This window comes from Abramis brama, assembly GCF_963993115.1.
Source record: "Abramis brama genome assembly, chromosome: 14".
Taxonomy (NCBI): domain Eukaryota; kingdom Metazoa; phylum Chordata; class Actinopteri; order Cypriniformes; family Leuciscidae; genus Abramis; species Abramis brama.
In genome coordinates this window covers 14,258,305-14,276,868 of record NC_139976.1, presented here as the reverse complement: position 1 = coordinate 14,276,868, position 18,564 = coordinate 14,258,305, and the positions used below count along the sequence as shown (strand labels likewise).

The window sequence follows — 18,564 nt, the reverse complement described above, 5'->3', positions numbered from 1 at the left end:
GCACTGCCTGTTTGGTCCTGCTCAAAACACACGTTTTCGAGGCTCATTTTTGTTACGAGAAACGCGGGTCAAAAACGTGCGTTTTCTGTGACCCCAAAGCGCACGTCCAGAACGTGTGTTTTAAATAGCAGATCACACGTCAAGGACGCGCGTTTTGATGCAAAAACCGCGCGTTTCTGACGCGCGTTTTCAGTGACCACAAAGCGCACGTTAAGAACGCGCGCTTTTATGGCAAATCGCGCGTCAGGGACGCGCGTTTGTCTGTCGAAACGCACGCTTTTGACGTGTCAGTGTGCAATCAGACGCCTGACCAGGCATTTATGAATACTTTGGCTTGCCATAATGCGCCAGGCTCGCCGACCATTTTTCCCTTCGTTAAACTAGCAAAAGTGGATTCGGACACGCCCTAAGTGTACTTGCGCGGTGCGCTTTAGACCATGCGTTAAATATGCAACCATAGTTAAAATTGGGCCCTAAGTGGGGAGCACCTGAGGTACTGGCTGAAGGGTAAAAGTAAGAATGTGGCTCATGACAGAAACACAGACCTGTGGCTAAAGTTAGCACCTGATATCTTGTGACATATGATCGCGGGGCATAGACCAGAGGGGTCAGAAGGCAGTTCACCTTATGAGAGGAGGTAAGATTACAGAGCCAAAGCTTAGTTATAACTGTTTATGGTTCTTCATCACAACACTAAAGGTTAGCATGCAGTTTAGTTACCTCTTGAATATGGGCTTGTGATTAATTAATACATGATACATGTAGGCTATAGGTTATATGACATCATGTTTTAAACATATTTCTACATGATAAAATATGCCTGCACTAGATAGCAAGTGTTCTCTGCTAGCATTGCCGTGCCTTGGAGTCAGTGACTGAGGGAACTTATTTTAAACCTCGTGCAACAGCGCCGCTCAGGGGTTTTTAGGATAACTGCATGTCCTTTCATGACCTTCAGCACAACAGACCGCGTTGTAAGATTACAATTAAAAACATTTATTGTGAAACACTATAAAGCAGTTGGCATGATCTTTATATTTATATCTGTAGGTTAATCTATTTCAGAGCTATGAAATCAACACAACATTAGAGAAAATAGAATAAAAAACCACATCCGCCACTTATATTTCTACATTTATTTTCATTGCTCAATAGTAACTCAGACAGTACAAGTCGTTCTCGTATTCCCAGTCCTAGAGCCCAAAAATCCATAAGTCCATTAAACTTTCCATTTTCTCTCATTCAACATTTGCATTGTACATAATTCCACTATAAACTTCAAATTACCCAAAGCACTAAGTTTAATTGATTTAATATAATTACGTTTTCATAATATTTAACACAAAATAATACATTTATTAAATTAAAGCTTGTGTAGAAGCATGACATACATTATGACAATCTTATTAGTACAGGAAAATTAATATTTTAATGTATAACTTTATCTAATGGCCCAGAAAATCAAAAAGGCAGTTTCCTCTCTATTCTAGCTTTCAAATTTGATATCTTGCTTCATACCTCCCATTTGCATACCTCCATTCTGTCATCATCTTTATACTTAAATGACACAAGGCACACTATAGCTTTACATCCAATCAACCCTCTTAACCTTAGTAGAGAAATGGTACCCACCATTCCATGTTGTTCCATTACACCAAGGCCATTGGGTCTTTTCTGATAAAAAAGCAGAGCAAGCAAAGTTCAACTAGGCATGTGCAATTTCACAAATGCGGTTAAACAGCTCACACAAATGACTGAAATGGATGTCATACCTGTTTGGAAAAAGCATCATTCACAATAAGAGCAAGCACCAGGGAAAGTGGTCAATGTCACATTCACATAATATGTTATAAAGATAAATCAGCGCTTGCAGAATTTGTCATAATGTACTTTTTTTCAGCTGTCATATGAAAAATCCCCAGCACAATTCCCCATAGGGGAGTTCACATGCTTTTGTAAATGCTCAGTCAAAACCATGGCCTATGCAGGATTATGAAGAAATGAGCACATGCATCAAGCATTATACTGATCCTCATCAAACAAGAAGCAAAGGCTTTGTGCAATACTCTAGAGTCTACACAGGCCTGCAGTCCAACCTCAAGAGATGTTTAGAGAGATAAAGGATGGATAACATCAGAAGGAAAGGGCATGGCAGAGGCCAGATGAGATAGCAATTCAAGAGCAAGCGCAATGGGGTGATTTGTACCATCTCTCCACTTGAGGAATTTTCATCTTTTTCATTGCAAGTCTGTCACATTCTTTGTGTATTTCTTTCACTAAGACTCTGATACAACTCGAGAAAATACATGTCTTAGAACATTCTATAACACTTGTACACAAATCTTCAATGACTCTGAGGTCCATTAACTTCTGTTACAATAGGATTCTGTCATATAGTTTAATTAACCTTCATCATTCCATCCCTGTGGCCCCTTGTACATAATGTCAAAACTTATCATTATTAGATATCAATGCCATTATTTTATTTAGTTGCTCTCACAAATAGTGTCTGCGCAATTTTTTCTATGGGTTAAACATGTTCATTTGGTGTAAAATAAATGAGATGCAAACTGAAGTAGAAACATGAATCAAATGTGCACAGTACATAAATATCTCAACATTCTGAAAAAACTGAATAATACAGTACATATACAGATGTAGACATCTATGATTCTAGAAGTTGCTGCATACTCTATTTTAAAAATAATGGTGTACTTGTCTGGAGTGACTGAAATGCTACAATTGTGAACATGCAAAAAAATACATCTCTGACTGACTTTTTTTGTGTTATATTTTCTGATGTCGAACGATTCATTTAGCAGAACAGAGCTCAAGCACTCAAGTGCTCTTGCCCAGGGTGATAATTAGTGTCACAGTGGATTCTCAGTAAAGCATTGAGCCAGGCCTCCACACGTTTGGTTGCAGACCCATGCTCGATGTACTGAAGCGGGGTCTGGGTACCCGTAGGTTCTGGCTACTCCCGGACCCTGAGAATCGCACACCAGCAGACAGGGGACTCAGCTCAGGGGCGCTCTTAAACTGCTTGGCTGCCTGGAATTGGGTGTCTTGCCCAGGAGTGAGTTGTGGGATGGGCACTGAATTGGGCACGGGGGCAGTGAATTTGGGGAGAGCAGGCAGGGCTGTTGTCGGGGCAGGAGGAGGTGGCGAGAATGGGGCCACAGGTCGTGAAGAAATGGGAGGTGGGGAAGTGACATCACTGCGCCACATTGGCTCACCGAGAGTTGTGGCAGAGCGAGGGGCAATTACAGTAGGGGTCAGGGATGTTGGTGCAGACATGGGAGTAGGTGTGGAGAAACGTTTGATTTCATACACACGGCTTGCTTTAACAGGGACCTGCTTCGGTGGGTTAAGGAAATTACCTGTCATACCAACACCATTCTGCTGCTGCTGATAAGTGGCAGTGTTTTGAAGGACTCCACCTCCATAACTGAACAAAGAGGAGTTGAGCTGGTATGGCTGCCTGCTCACAAAGTCTAGAGCCTTTATACCCTGTTTGTGCTGGCCAGGCACTGTTTTAACCCCAACTTTAGTAGCATCATTAGCCTTTGTACCACGCTGGGCTACTGGAGGGCAAGAAGGTGACAGCAGTGGGTTATAATTAATGGGTGGTGGGGCTCGGATGTTTGGAGAGTATTTCCAGTGACCTGGGAGGGAGGGTGAGGGTGACGGATCACGAGGCTGTGCTGGAGATTTGGGCTGTTTATCCACCACATATCGATCCATGCGACTTTGTCTGCGTGCAAACAGCTCCGCACCTTTACCTTGCATCTGGGGTATCTCAGGAGCTGAATGAGCTGGTTTAGGAGCCACTGGTGGTGGCATCTTGTATCTCTGTGCCTGCATGAAGTTACAAGCCTCTGCACCCAGGTTGAGGAAATCCTCCTCAGGGCCAGACTCAAACCCAGCCTCTACACCCGAACGAGACCTGTCATCCAAGTTCTGCACTAGAGACAGTAGTTCAGGGTTATAAGATGGAGCCTTCTTCTCCTCTTGAGCATTGAACATTGGTTTCTTGGTGCCACGACGACAAGCCTCCTGCAGGATACCAGTGCGACCAACGGGGACTGAGACCCGCTGCTCTCGAGAAGTCATCCCATCTGTGGAGTTGGAGAAGAGAGGATACTGCTGGGCAACTGGTGCATTTGGTGTTTCTGATGTAGTGGATGCCACAGAGATGTATGGGTTAAAGGAGACTTTGTGGGCTGGGGAAGATTGCACATTTGGTGCTGCAGGAGCATGGGCTGGGGCAGGGGCATTGGGAATACCTGGGACATTTGTGGAAGGGGGAGAGAAAGGCAGTGCTGGCACGTGAACCAGTGGAGGTGGCTGATACTGAGCAGAAACCTTGTGGTATGGAGGACTGAGAGGCATTGCCTGTGTTTGGGGTGGAGAGTATGGCTGAGATATACCAGAAGGTGATCTCAAAGATGTTACATGAGAAGATGTTGGAGAAAAAGGGGCAGAGGTGCTGGAATAAGTTGGGGAGTAGAGTGGAGCGTTTGAAGGGGGAGGAGAAAATGGACTTGAAATGACTGAAGATGGAGAGAGCACAGAGGAGGGACCATTGTAGGTGGCCGGTCTGGCAGGGATATACAGTGATGTCGTAGAGATGGCTTTCTTTCCCTCCGAGCCAGCAGGAAAGAAGGGAGCTGGCATAGTTGCCACAGACACAGCTTGAGCCAGTGATCCAGCCTTTTTGGCAGAGCAGGGCCTGAAGACTACTGGAGCAGTTGCTGCTCGATGGCTCACACAGCCAGGGGCAAATGGCCTGGCAGTTCTGTTGTGCACTGAGTTGGCAGCCGATGAGTCTGCTTGCTCTGGTAATACTCCTGCCATTGATGGCATGGGTGTCTGGACTGGAGATGACAACACAACACTTGTCCTGCTCACCAAAGGTTCCCCGTTCACCATACTGGTACTATGAGAGAATAGGGGTGTGACTGGAGTAACTGGGGTATACGTTAGGGTTGAGTCTCCCTGATGCTGTGGCATGGAGAAGGCAGTGGGTGTAACCAGGTTTGACATATGTTTTTCTGCTCTTTTCCTCTGTTGTTCAAAAAGCTGGGCTCCTTTTCCTGAAGTGGCGTTTAGGCCCGGGCTTATCTCTGCTTCTCTGTCAGGCACAATACACGCTGAAGTTCTCCTGTCTAGAACGTCCAGGTAACCGCTATCCCAGGTAGGGTCTGGTGCAGCAGAAAAACCATCCTCATCAATCTCAGATTCACTCCCAGGAAACAGGCTTTCGTCTTCAGTTTCTCCCTCTGTGTTACTGTTGCTTTCTCCGTCTACACTGCCAAAGCATGTGAGAGTATACTTCTTGGCGCGCTGTCGTCGCTTTTTGAACATAAGCACACCTTTAGAATGAGGGTTAGGAGCATCTGTCAAGAGTGACGCAATGGTGCGGCACTTGGATCGGGCCTCCTTCACCTGCTTATCTTGTGAACTCTCACCTCTGTGTAGCTCTAAGGAGAGAAAGATAGTGTGTATATAAATCAGCAAGAAATACTTCAAATTTCTTTACTTGAACCAACAGTATCATTTGTATATTTTGTATATTTGTTAGCATGCCTTGTCTGGTCTATAGGGTATCTTATGACTGTTATATAACAGTACCTTTGGTGATTTAATAGGCAACATCAAACATAAAGTCACATATAAAGCCATCAAACATAAAGTCACAACTTTCATAAATCAAACTGGCAGTGTAATAAATTGGAACACAGTTGAGTCAGTTGAGAATAGCTCTGATATTATAGACATTATAATGCAGTGGGTTAGATGCTGAAATGTCTGGCACCAAAATGCTCATGGTAAATTACTGAGCTCATCCTTCTCTACAAATAGCCCATCAGATTCTAACAGCTTGAGCAAGTAACCCTTTGGGATCCAGGATCTATATTAAAAGACAGGGTAAAGGAATCTGATATGTCTATGGGACAGTCTTTTTGCTAATATATTCTCGTTCTAATATGGAGGGCCTCAAATCATCTTCAATGTTGGAATAATTATGCCATATTAAATTCAAAATATTCTCATAAGGTCCAAATAAAGACATAAATGTGTTTTTAATTATACAGTAATTATCTGTAGAGACTTTTGATTATCTAGACATTACAAATGACCATTCAACACAAAAAGGTTAACCATTATATATACCTGCTATTGTACAACTGTGCTTAAAGGATTAGTTCACCCCAAAATTAAATTTCCTAATAATTTACTCACCCCAATGCCATCCAAGATATCCATGTCTTTCTTTCCTCAGTGGGAGAGAAATTATGTTTTTTGAGGAAAACATTTCTGGATTTTTCTTTTAACAATGGACTTCATTGGTTACCATCATTTTTATGTCCAAATCAATGCTTTTTCAAAAGTCTTTGAAGTGTTTAAACGGGCTGTACGCGATCACAGCTGAAGAAGAGGTTGTTATCTAGCGAAACGATAGGTCATTTTCAAAAAAAGATATAATTTATAGACTTTTTACCTTCAATAGTTCGGATTGAGCTGATCAACAAACGGACAGGGAACTACGTCATCACGTTGAAAGGTCACGCCAGCGCCAGCAGAAGTACTGCCCCACTGTTTACAATGCGACCGTACGTAGGAGGATAGTTCAAATAGTATTGTTTGCTATTATATATATATATATATAGTAATAGTATTCAGTGAATATGAGTATGAATAGTATATGAATAACATTCTGATGAAAATGAATAGTAGTTCAAATAGTATTGACCTTTCAACGTGATGACGTAGTTCCCTGTCCGTTTGTTGTTCAGCTCAATCCGAACTATTGAAGGTAAAAAGTCTATAAATTATTATTTTTTCTTGAAAATGACCTATTGTTTCGCTAGATAACAACCTCTTCTTCAGCTGTGATCGCGTACAGCCCGTTTAAACACTTCAAAGACTTTTGAAACTGCATTGATTTGGACTTAAAAACGATGGTAACCAATGAAGTCCATTGTTAGAAGAAAAATCCAGAAATGTTTTCCTCAAAAAACATAATTTCTCTCCCACTGAGGAAAGAAAGACATGGATATCTTGGATGGCATTGGGGTGAGTAAATTATTAGGAAATTTTCATTTTGGGGTGAACTAATCCTTTAATGAGAAATGGGTGACATATCTAAGCTTTTTTAAGCATTTCAGTTTTCAATAAATCAATACAAGTAAAACAAACTTAACAAAAACACAAAAGCCAAAACTGATCTCAGTAAATCCAAGACACTGTAAATAATACCTTTCTATCACCTTGTCTCACTTTTTCTCATTAGTGATCATTTTATCCCCAATTTTGGATCATTTAAACAGAAACCAAGCTCCATCTCTCTAAAGCTCTACAGAAGCCCTGAGGTCTTTACCTGCATAGATGTGTCCTTTGTGTTCAACCTCTCCAGGCAATGTGAAGCTCCTCATGTTGTTCAGTGTAAAAACTATGTTCTTAAGCCAGCCTTACTGGCAGGACACACACAAACACACCAGTGGAGCACAGCCAGCAATGGGAGCTCGGCCCACATTGGTGCAAAATCAACCAGTCCGTAGTCTGAGGTCAGGCCTTTTAAAGACCTTTTGTCTAACCGCAAGACCCTGTCAAAGGCCCAGAGAAACCCCATTATGTCATTCAAGCTATTTTGGTCAGTGAAGAGAGCTAACGGACATTTCCCACCTGTTTGGGCACACTTCGGTCTCTCTCTGGATAGACCTGCTTAAGCTGAGCGTCATATGGGGTCATGATGACATCTCCAACCATACCACAATGACTTAACCCTACTAAATCAATGACTAAAGCTACTTTGACTCTGAAACAAGTACCACCGATCAGATGTGTTTGAGACTCTTAAGTGTTGAGGCAACATTTGACTTATTATAAAATGTAAACATAAAAAGGTCAACCTTTTTAATCACCATTGAACAGTTTTGAACAATTGAAATCAATTTCTGTAATATCTCATGTTTTTGCCAGTGACTACAGCTATGAGCCAGTGACTACAGTTTTGACACTTACAGTACATTGAAAAAGAAAAGAACCAGTTCCTCCGCAAATGCTATTTAATCTTTGTTCACTATCTGTTCTGAGAGACAGAGATATTTCTCTGATTGGCACATCCACAATATTTTATACACAATATTACCACTCTCTTTTGACCTCCCACCATGCTGTCACAATAACAGGTGTGTGCACGCTTCATCTTCTCTTCTTACCAAGGCTGTCTGAATGCCCTGGCTTTTTCTGTATTCACCACTAACAGTGACACAGAAGAGCAGCTGTCATGAACCCTTATCCTCACTGCATTAATGTCTCTAGCCTCAGAGACATACACACAAGAGAATTCACAAACATGAATTCTAGTTTGGAATTCTCAAAAGAGATACAGAATTAAACACCAAAACATGTTTATTTAGGCTACACAATCCTAAAAATGTCCCATCAGTCTTGGAAAGCAAAGTGACCTTCAGACTGTCGGCGGGGTGCCATTAACTGAGGAGAAACCCTTCCCAAAGGTTTTAGAGAGGGGAATTAGCACCCCATCAGCTACAGACACAAGATACTGTATATTGTTTGACTCCAATGAAGTTTCCAATATGTGTTTATCTTACTATAAGAAGAATTGAGAAAAACAGACTCCTAATCCTCATCCCATCATTAACCACATCATTGACACCTGTGTATGCATCTCATATTCAAGGTCAGATTTTTAACCTTTGAGAGGGATGAGCTTTCAAATAACTGAATAGTGACTCAAGTCATATGATACTTAGTAAAATCAGCACTTGGCTTCAGTAGAAATACATCAAATCTAAAACAAAAAAGAAAGAAAAGAAAAATAGCTACTGAACCAGTCCAGTAGATCTCAGCCAGGGGCCAGAGCCTAGGGGCCTTGACAAACTTCCAGAGACTCCCCAAAAGGTCATACAATTATTTAAATTTATTTATATTAACATTATTATAATAGTAAATATAACATACATATATGTTTCTATATGTAAAGATAATAGAAAGTATTCAGTATCAAATATTGTCTTGGACATAGGGTGGCCATGGAGTCAAAAAGGTTGAGAACCACTGATTTAACCCTTGATGATTAATCAGCTTTAACTTCAGTTGTTATCAATCAGTGTAAATCTAGATTTGGCCCGAACCATGCTAATTTATATGCTGTAAAATATTGTTTGATACCCATTCATTTAGACAAAGTCCTTAATACTTTAAGAATATTGTTAAAAAGGAAAACTAAAATAAACTAAAGATGTAGAATATTTTGTTTAAAAAGTCCAGGGGCCTCATTTATAAACGTTGCGTACGCACAAAAGAAGGCGTACGCCGCTCTCTACGCAATAATTGGTATTTATAAAAAGCAAACTTGATGGGAAAATGTGCGGTCCTTCACGCAAACTCTGACCCAGGCGTACGCACAAAAACGGTTGAAATGAGAAATGGCGACACCGTCGGCAGATGGAAGAAACACGTGAAAGTGTGTGAAAGTGTGTGAAAGTGTAGACCGTTGTTTAAAAGAAATGGCAATACTGCCTCTCATAAATAACATGAAGACTTCACAAAGCAAGTCTTACAATTAACAGCCTACACGAATACCCGTTTGATCAATCTGCAGTGTAAAACAAACAAAATCAAATGAAGATTACAACAGAAATGCAAATTAACACATATTTGCAAAAAGAAAAGTGAAATATGTTCTGCAATAATATTGGCATGTTATGCAATTCATCCTCATAACACATCTGCAGCTTGTCAGATGCAATCAAATGGATGGTAATAAAATGCCATGATGCCATCACAATGCGTAATGACGCACAATGGCTGATCTTGCGCTTCACGCTTGCGCGTGAGTGAAGTTACGTTTCTTGGTTTTCCTCTCTGTGTTTGCCATGATTTCGCAATCGATGAATATTAACTTGTGGGCGTTTCACAGACTATTTATGGGCAACTATGGGCGTGACATGAAGCTGCAAAAGCTGCGCTACATTTAGAATTGATTGTGATTTATTAAGGGAAAACTGCGTAGGATGTGCGTGCGCACGGTTTTATAAATCTGAATATTTCTGTGCGTACGCACGTCCTATGTTTCAATCGTACGCCACTTCTGACGCAAATCCTACGCAAAGTTTTATAAATGAGGCCCCAGATCTTAAATCATTTTATTAGCAGAGACTGAACCATTTAAATGGAGAGAATGAAATATCACTGACACTGGACAACAACTGCACATGCCTTTCCCAGCATGCAATAGAGGCTTGTATTATAGGCCTGAGTCAAGGGACAAATATAGACTCCAGCCCTCTTCCCCTGCCCTGTTAAACCCTCAGCAGAGGGACATGAGGAACCCCCATCACTGACATTTGTATATGAGCTCAATTACTTATCCCACATCACAAGATATGATTATTTCCCACTGAGCCATATCATGTTATTAGGTTGTATGACAATCAATGAAGCAAATGTGTATCCTTAAATAAAAGTTGTCATAACCACTGATCTCACACAATTTCACAAACCTTAAGAAAACAAAACACACTTAATTTTAAGACAAACATAACTGAAAGTAATGATAACGTGCAGTACAGTAAGTGAGTTTAACCGCTCTCACTGATTCAGCGAGTTCATTCAGTGAATGTTTCTTCAGACTGATTTATTTTGATCGATTCATTAACATAACTGGCTCATAAGAGTCATTTGTGTCATTGTGAATCGAATTATGGGTCGTGCTCAGTTCAACTTAGACTGCAAACTCACATTCCCAACTCAGGTTTGCAAAATTTCCAGAGATTATTTCATCCTCAAATATGCCCTCTCTATCAACTTTTTTCAGACTGACTTAAAAACTTCTCCCATTCTCCCGAAAATTAATTGTCCACATTAAGTATCATCACACACAAAATATCTTGCAATATGCAGTAAAAATGTGATAAACTGAATTCTGGCTTAATTTGATCAAATATCATTGCATCACACCAGGTCCAGATTTACATTCCTTCTTGACATGGAATATTGATTTATCTCTAGTGAATTCTCCAGAGGTTAAATTTAACACAGTACAGAAATAATTCTGAGCTCATCCTCCATATAAATTCACTCAAAAATAATTTGTTGTACTGACTCCTCAATTGACATACAGTAATTGAAATTAGTTAATGCAACAGAATTAAAAAAGTCAAATTGTGTTAGGACCAAGTGTTCGTTAAAGAAATTCCACAAGTGACTTAAGTTCAGTCAAAGAGTTATTTTTCTTTGAGTAAATAGCAATTAAATGTATGGTGTATGAAATTAAGATATTCAAGCATAAACTATAGTTCAAAAGTTCAGAAAAAAAAATGGGTTTACGAAATAAATTAATATTTTTATTCAGCAAAGATGCCTTTAATTGATCAAAAGTGACCATAAAGGCTTTTATTATGATACAATTTTTTCTTCTGAACATTCTATTCATCTAGCAATGCTGGAAAAAATTGTATCAGTTTCCACAAAAATATCAAGCAACACTGATATCATTGATACATTGAAAAAGTAACATTGATGAAATGATTTCTAAAGGATCATGTGACAATGAAGACTAATGGTTGCTGAAAATTCAGCTTTGCCATGACAGGAATAAATGAAAATATATTACAAATATAAAATAGTTATTTTAAAATGTAATACAATTTCACAATATTACTGTTTTATTGTATTTGTGATTAAATAAATGCAGCCCTGGTGAGCATAATTCAAAAACATTTTATAAATCTTACTGACCCCAAACTTTTGAACAGTAGTGTGTGTGTGTGTGTGTGTGTGTGCTATTTAAAAAAGATGACTGGTACTCACTAGCTTGCTTGGCCTTGTCCATGTACGTGACAGTGAGTTCTTCATCCACTGGGTTGTCCACAGGACCGACCATGGGTACCATATGTCTGTAAGATGCAAGCATGAGAGCCTCTTTTGCCCTCTCTGGAGAAACAAGTGGAGGTGGGACAGTGGGAGGCTCCTGGAAGCCACTGTCCACTTCAGCAGCTCCTGATGGACTTTGGTCTGAATTCTCAGAGGAATTTTCAGCCTGCTGTGACCATTCTGCCTGCGAGGGCTGGTAGACCACCTCTCTGCGTGCCACCCCAGGCATTACGTGCTGTTGCTGAGTCCCCGTTCCCTCTAGATTAGATACAGGCCAGCTCTGTGTTTGAGGGTACATGCAGACGTCCTGGGCGCTCTCATAGCCACTCATTTCTGAAGTCTCCTCCTCTTGGGGTGAGGCTTGGCTGGGGCTCTTGGCAGGAGAGCTACTGGGGCTTCGTCGTTTCTGTCTACGTTGCCTCTCTTGTGCCGCCACATCTGCGTCGCTGTCTGTCTCGCCGTAGTAAGCCTCACTGTCTGGAGGGGACGTAAGCCACTCTAGGCCGCCGGTGGGGGACATGAGCAATGCTCGGTTGACACTGGGCGGTTTAGAGGTAAGTGGAGGGGACAGGGTCCTCAAGGCTGCCCGGTACTCCTTATCAATGCGGGGAGAGGGGGCCCGACCCAGAAGCACCACTGACTGATACACAGCTGGGGCCCTGAATGGAAAGCAAAGTGATTATTTTGAATATAAATTCAATAGTATGGCTCTCAACTCCTCATGATAATCATATCTTACACCGACCTTTTGATTCGCAGATGGAGGGTTCCTCTGCCACTATCAATCAGATTCATAGCCTCAGCATGAGATAGTGTTCCACAGGACACATCATTGATTGACACCAGCTCATCAGTCTCTCTGAGCCCAGCCCTGCAGGCCTTACTGCGCTTCCTAACCTTTAACAGCAGGAGGAGACAGAGTCAGCACAAACATTCTGTTGATGAGTTTTTTAGGAAGATAAATAAGTATGTAGAGGGAGACCGGACTGGTTGTAACATTTTTTAGCTTAAAGTGCTCAAACTTTTATAAAAAGTACCCACATTTGTTTACTACAAAACTAAAGGCACTCATTCAAACCTCTGCAAGAATATCACAGCTCTTATAAGTTGATGTCAAATACATGATGTGCCTGATGTGTTACAACCCACCCCAACCCTGTCAGTCATTGTTTAGCTAGCCATATTAGCATAGGCTAATGGTGAAATTAGCAGGTTAAAAATACATCACATTTTGCCTGAGAAACTACAATTTAATCTAATATAAGTCAATGAACTCTCATTGAAACTTTTCCTGAAAAGTTTTCTGATGATCGCGAACACTTCATGCCTGTTCTCGCTTCAGGCTGGCACAGTGCAGTGACTATTACATGAGAGCAAACGACACCCACGTCCATGAATAATATATAGGCTATATATTTTTTTTTTCAATAATTACTTTTTTAACAAATCTTTCGAGTCAGTGAATGTGAATCATTGACTTCAGAGCACTGACTCGCTATTTCCATTTACTGAACTTTAAATCCTGACAAAGCTTTTGACAAAATGGAGGAAATTGAATAATATAGCCTAGCCTAGGCCTATCGTTCGGACCGCTATGATTGTTTTGGACGCATTTTTAAACGTGAGTGTGACTCGCTCACAACTTAACCTAGGCCTACTCATGTAACCCGCAAAATGTATCACTGAAAGAATCTTTTTGATAGGCTACTGTGTTTCTGTTCCAAGTTACTTTTGTTTTTTCTTCTTTTGCATAAAATACTGCACAGCCTATCTATTTAACGAATTCTAAAAATATATATAGGCTACCGAAATGTTGTTTATCAAATCATGTATTAAGAATTGTTCCGAATTTAGCAAAAAAAAATCGTCTTTTTTGGGGTCGATTCGACATGTTGAATCGCCGTCGGCCCGTCGGTGAGAGATAACTCTGATTGGCTGTTCAGAACGAGTCAGTGCACGAGAATAATAGCAAAACAGTGAGCAAAGAAGTCAAAACGGAACAGATAGAAGGCTGTTCTAATGTTAAGTCATCTTACCTGAGTGTTACTTGGCGAATATTTCAATATTAACGTGAGCGGAGTGGAATAAAGAAAGTGTTTAGCAGGACTGATATTCAAAACGGTAAACACGCTCTGCTATGTTTATGGTTTGTGTATCTGCAGCGTCGGTTTCCCTTTTTGAATGACGAATATAGATGAATATCTTCAGAAATAGACAGTTGCCTCATTTAGCCTACATGCATGCGCAGAACACGCATTCTAGCTGACAGTCGGCTGTAATTCTCTCGTGTGTTCAAGAGCATCTTTCTTCCCCCGACGCAGGCGTTGTTAGAGGCGACAACACAGTCAGTTTTCATCAGCGCTAGTTCTTTGGCGTCGGTTTGGTGTTGCTGGCTGTTTGCCCATCTTCAAATACCCTCTCCTTGAGTGTAGGGCCTTCCTGAGGTCATCTGTCAAATATAAGAGCGCTTTTCTAACACTCACTTCATCAACACGCACCAAGCTAAAGGCCAGCAACATTCCTGTCTTTGTCTCTTGCTTCTAAAGGCACTTTACAACTGTTTTGATGAGTTGAGGGGATATGTTTTCACCAACCTAAAGCAAATATGTATTTTCCCCTACAAAGGCCTAAAGGGCTTAACAGCTCGGAGCAGCTCAGACTATTAGTCTTATATAATGGCTAATTTTAAAAACAGCTTTTTGTATCTGCAAGTTGTGGACAAAAATAAATGCATGATGCTATGAAGACCATTAAAAACTACAAACACAATGTTAATTTAGTTTTTCTGTGAAAACTGGTAACACAAACTTGTAATTGGAAGACAATAGATGAAAGCCAGGCCCGTTCACCTTCTTTTTATTGCCGATCAAATGGTCTGTGAATGCAGGTTGGGGGAACAACATGTGCAGCTGGTGCCAGGGCAGCTGTTGACTCTTGGCAGACCTGAACCAGGGCATGTCATGAATTCACCATATGTTCCCCACATAGCCTAAATAAAGTGCTCAACTATTGTAAAGAGTCAGTTGTCACTCAGCCTCAGTAGATTCAGCTTAAAACTCAATGAGTGCATGTTTATGAGAAGTGGACTTGGTACTAATATAGTAAATGAAGTGGATGTGTACCATAAAGGATTGCAAAGCATTGGAAGTATGACTGCATTTACATTGAGTTCCTATGAGGACACCTTGTACGTCTTCAGTCATTTTCAAAACATTGCCAGAGGATTTTGCTAGCTGAGCAAGTGTCACTGAGGTCATTCTAGATGCCAGGATTAAAAGAAGCAATCAGAGATCCGGGTGGATCAGAATAGCTCAATTAAAAGTAGAGATGTCATGGAAAAAAAAGGCCACACCACAAATGGAAACAAGATGAAAGTCTGCAGAAGTGACCTTGAAATGAATGACGAGGGGAAACTCCCTGGTGCTGGACGGACATTTATTTCCAAGCAAAAATATATTTCTCTAAATAAAAAAGTCAGGGCCGTCGCTCTGTGACGGATATCTTTTCCCTTGGAACATGTAAAGAGTAGACTAGACAGTCTCTGCCACCACTCACCGATCCAAAATAGCCCTTAGATCAGGGAAAATGCATTGCACACAGTTGTCACTTAACAAATGGGGCATACGTGCTTATAAGTAGACACTGTGGCTGTAATTCTACTCAGTCCTGAAATAACATCCTCATTTATACAGAACTGTGTGAGAATGCTTCTTTGAAAGATCTGGATTCCAGAGGAAGCCAAACAAAAGCTGTCAATTAGATAAGAGTGAAGAGATGCACTGTGAAGCCTAGCAGGTTTATCTATGGACCAGGAATGCTTACAGCGCGCAGCCAAATAGCTCATGAACAGCATTTATCAACAGATAAAATAAGTGCTCTCTAGCGTGTAGTTGCAATATGATGTGATAGTGTTATCTTATTTGTTTACCCATATGTCAGTGCTATATCTATCTTAATTACATTTAAGTTTTTAATATAAATATGCAATGAGTATTTCATTTAAAGGGTCCCAAAAAGATTGTTCTAATCGAGTTCATGCATGATATATGACAAACATATCCTCACACATGCGAATGGGCCGCATGACCCACATGAGTTTTCATCAGAAAATGTGCTCAATAATACTTGAATCTTGTAGGCTTATCAAGTGATATAGATATTCCTCAGTGACATTTGAAGCAAACATATCTGCACAGTTAAAAAAAAAATCTGACCAGGGCTAAATGTCATAGACATTGATCAATTCAATTTATATATTAAATTATATATATATACATCCATACATTTTGATAAAAAATTCAATGTATGATTTTTCAACGTGACAATGTGATTTTACTTTTTATTATGTGCAGTATTTTTTCAACAGGTTAATAGACCCTTCATTTAAATGAGACACACAATTCAGCTAAACCAGGTATAGCCTATCGAACTGTCCCCTTACCTTTGCCACTTGAAGGGGATTCTGGTGCTCAGCTCCTCCTTGTAATCGGAAACCCCACGGTGCACCTCCTGAGAGGGTCACCACTACCTCCTCTGCAACCATTTTTCTTACGTTGTTCCTGTGTCTCTTTTAATGTTTCTTGGTTTCTATCAATAGTCTCGTGACTCTCGTCCCATCCCTAGATGTTCAGTCCTCCTCCGTGGCCCAGACTGCCAGCCGAGCTTCTGTCAGTCCTGAGAGGTGAGCGCAGATACACATGGCCATGAGCATGTGAAGTGTGGGGAGAGCAAAAAGGGGGCGTGAGGAAGCAAGAACAGCTCTATCTCTCTTCATTGGAATGCTGGGTCAGGGGGTGGGGGTGCGTGGTCTAGATCCAGGACCTCCTTCCTTCATCCTGCTGGCCACACTTGTCCTGTCAATCTACAGCCACATCCAAAGGATGCTGATAGACCCTCTAAAAATAAATACCCCAGCAGTCCCACTGAACTTTATCTGTGAATGCCCTGAAAATGTGAAGGGAGCTGTTAAGAGGAGTTATTTTTGGCTGTCAGATGCCACAAGACTATATTGCAAATTAAAATAAAGATAACACTCATTTGGCATTATAAACAAATGTTTAGCAAGCAAGATATTTCTGGGGAATTCATCAGCTAAATAATTATAGGGACTTGTTCATTTGATCTAAAGTTGCTTGACCAAAGATGTTTACATGAAAAGGATTTAGATTCTCAGTGTTAATTGGTCATTTTAATATTTGTCATTTATTGAATATATTTGTTTTTTATATATGTTGTTTTTATTTTATCTGTTGCTAGCAAATAAGATGGAATATGAAACTTTGTGGAATATGGAACTGCTGCTTTCCTCCTTTGTTCTGTTTTGGGTTTGTAAAATATACTCATTACTTTATATTCAGCAATTTAAGTAATTTTATCCTGTGTTGTTGTGGGATCAAGTATTGATTCTCAGATTGTAAAAGAAAACTCAAGGAATATGTTTGATCAAAAGGAATGATTGTCTTTGAAAGCTTGATTAACTTTTCAAACTGACATGTTACATTACGCCACTCATGTTTGGTGCTCTGAAAGTTGATTGGCAAACAGGTTCTTATAATTCCAGCCACAGATTTATGCCACAGTCCATGTGACCGCACTTGTAAATGAGGGTTTTCCTAAATTGACAGTAATGTCAGGTCAAACTGTTTGTTTTTACTAGGTGATAATATTAAAAACAGATTAAGAGAGAATTGGGTCCAAATTATAAAACTATTAAAACTAAACATGTTCACAGTTCAGCCACTAGAGGGAGAACAGTACCAACATCATCATCTGGGTAAATTATAGAGGAGATTCAAATGGGCGGGTAACTGTTGAAAACCCTTAAGTATTATTTATTGCATATGAAGCAACAGGAGTTGTAAGATTTAAATAGCACAGATAACGCGTTTTTATTCTCCTGAAATCCGTGCTCACTTTGAGAAAAAATGGCATTTGAGGTGTCAAGGACGTGACATTTTACTAAATTATTATTTGACATTTGGTATAATAAAAAAAAATAAAAAAAATCTGAAATCGAATGAAAATAAATATGTTCCATTTATTTCTGTCTGGGATCTTTCATTGTTTGAAGGAGGACTGAACATCCAGGGATGGGACGACTATAGAAACCTAGAAACATTAAGAGACAACGTAAGAAAAATATCTGTTGTTCATGAAAGTGTCAAATAGCTTATTACAACTAAAAATTATTAACTGGTGTTAAAAAATCCAATGTGTTGTACACACACTAACCAGCTTGCCCAAGGTCTGCCAAGTCAGTGTCAGTCAGCCCAATGAGCTGGTAGTTTAGCTGAATTCATCTTCACCTCCAGCTAATGACCAACATAGTCAAAACCATATAAAAACAGAAGGGTAACACGATGTACAGTAACTTCACATTTGTGCTATAGTCGGACAATTAGGCAACCAGTAGTCTATTGAATATTTGATGTTAGTTTATAGGCTAATAATATGATGGTTCATGATCATAATCAAAAGAGTTTAATCTGATGATGTAACAAAGATATTGTCGTATAAAAAAAACTCTGTTTTTATCACTGAGATCTTTTAAAAGTATGCTATTTACGGTTTCAATTCAAGACCTGTGGCAAATGTTCGTGAAGTCGGCCCCTCCTCTGCCCCCTCTCTCGGAAATAAACCCAGTTTTGCTACAAATTT

The 18,564-nt window shown here is 40.1% G+C and overlaps 1 protein-coding gene across 1 annotated transcript; it reads right to left on the bottom strand.

Annotated features, from left to right (window-relative positions):
- Positions 1–1,118: 1,118 nt before the first annotated feature.
- synpo2lb (synaptopodin 2-like b) lies at positions 1,119–16,620 on the bottom strand. The gene is made up of 4 exons (XM_084134274.1): positions 16,349–16,620; positions 12,653–12,804; positions 11,845–12,566; positions 1,119–5,483 (listed from the first exon to the last, which is right to left on the bottom strand). Exons 1-4 carry the CDS (start codon positions 16,448–16,450, stop codon positions 2,884–2,886), a joined length of 3,576 nt encoding a protein of 1,191 aa, XP_083990400.1. The 5' UTR covers positions 16,451–16,620; the 3' UTR covers positions 1,119–2,883.
- Between the last annotated feature and the right edge of the window lie 1,944 nt (positions 16,621–18,564).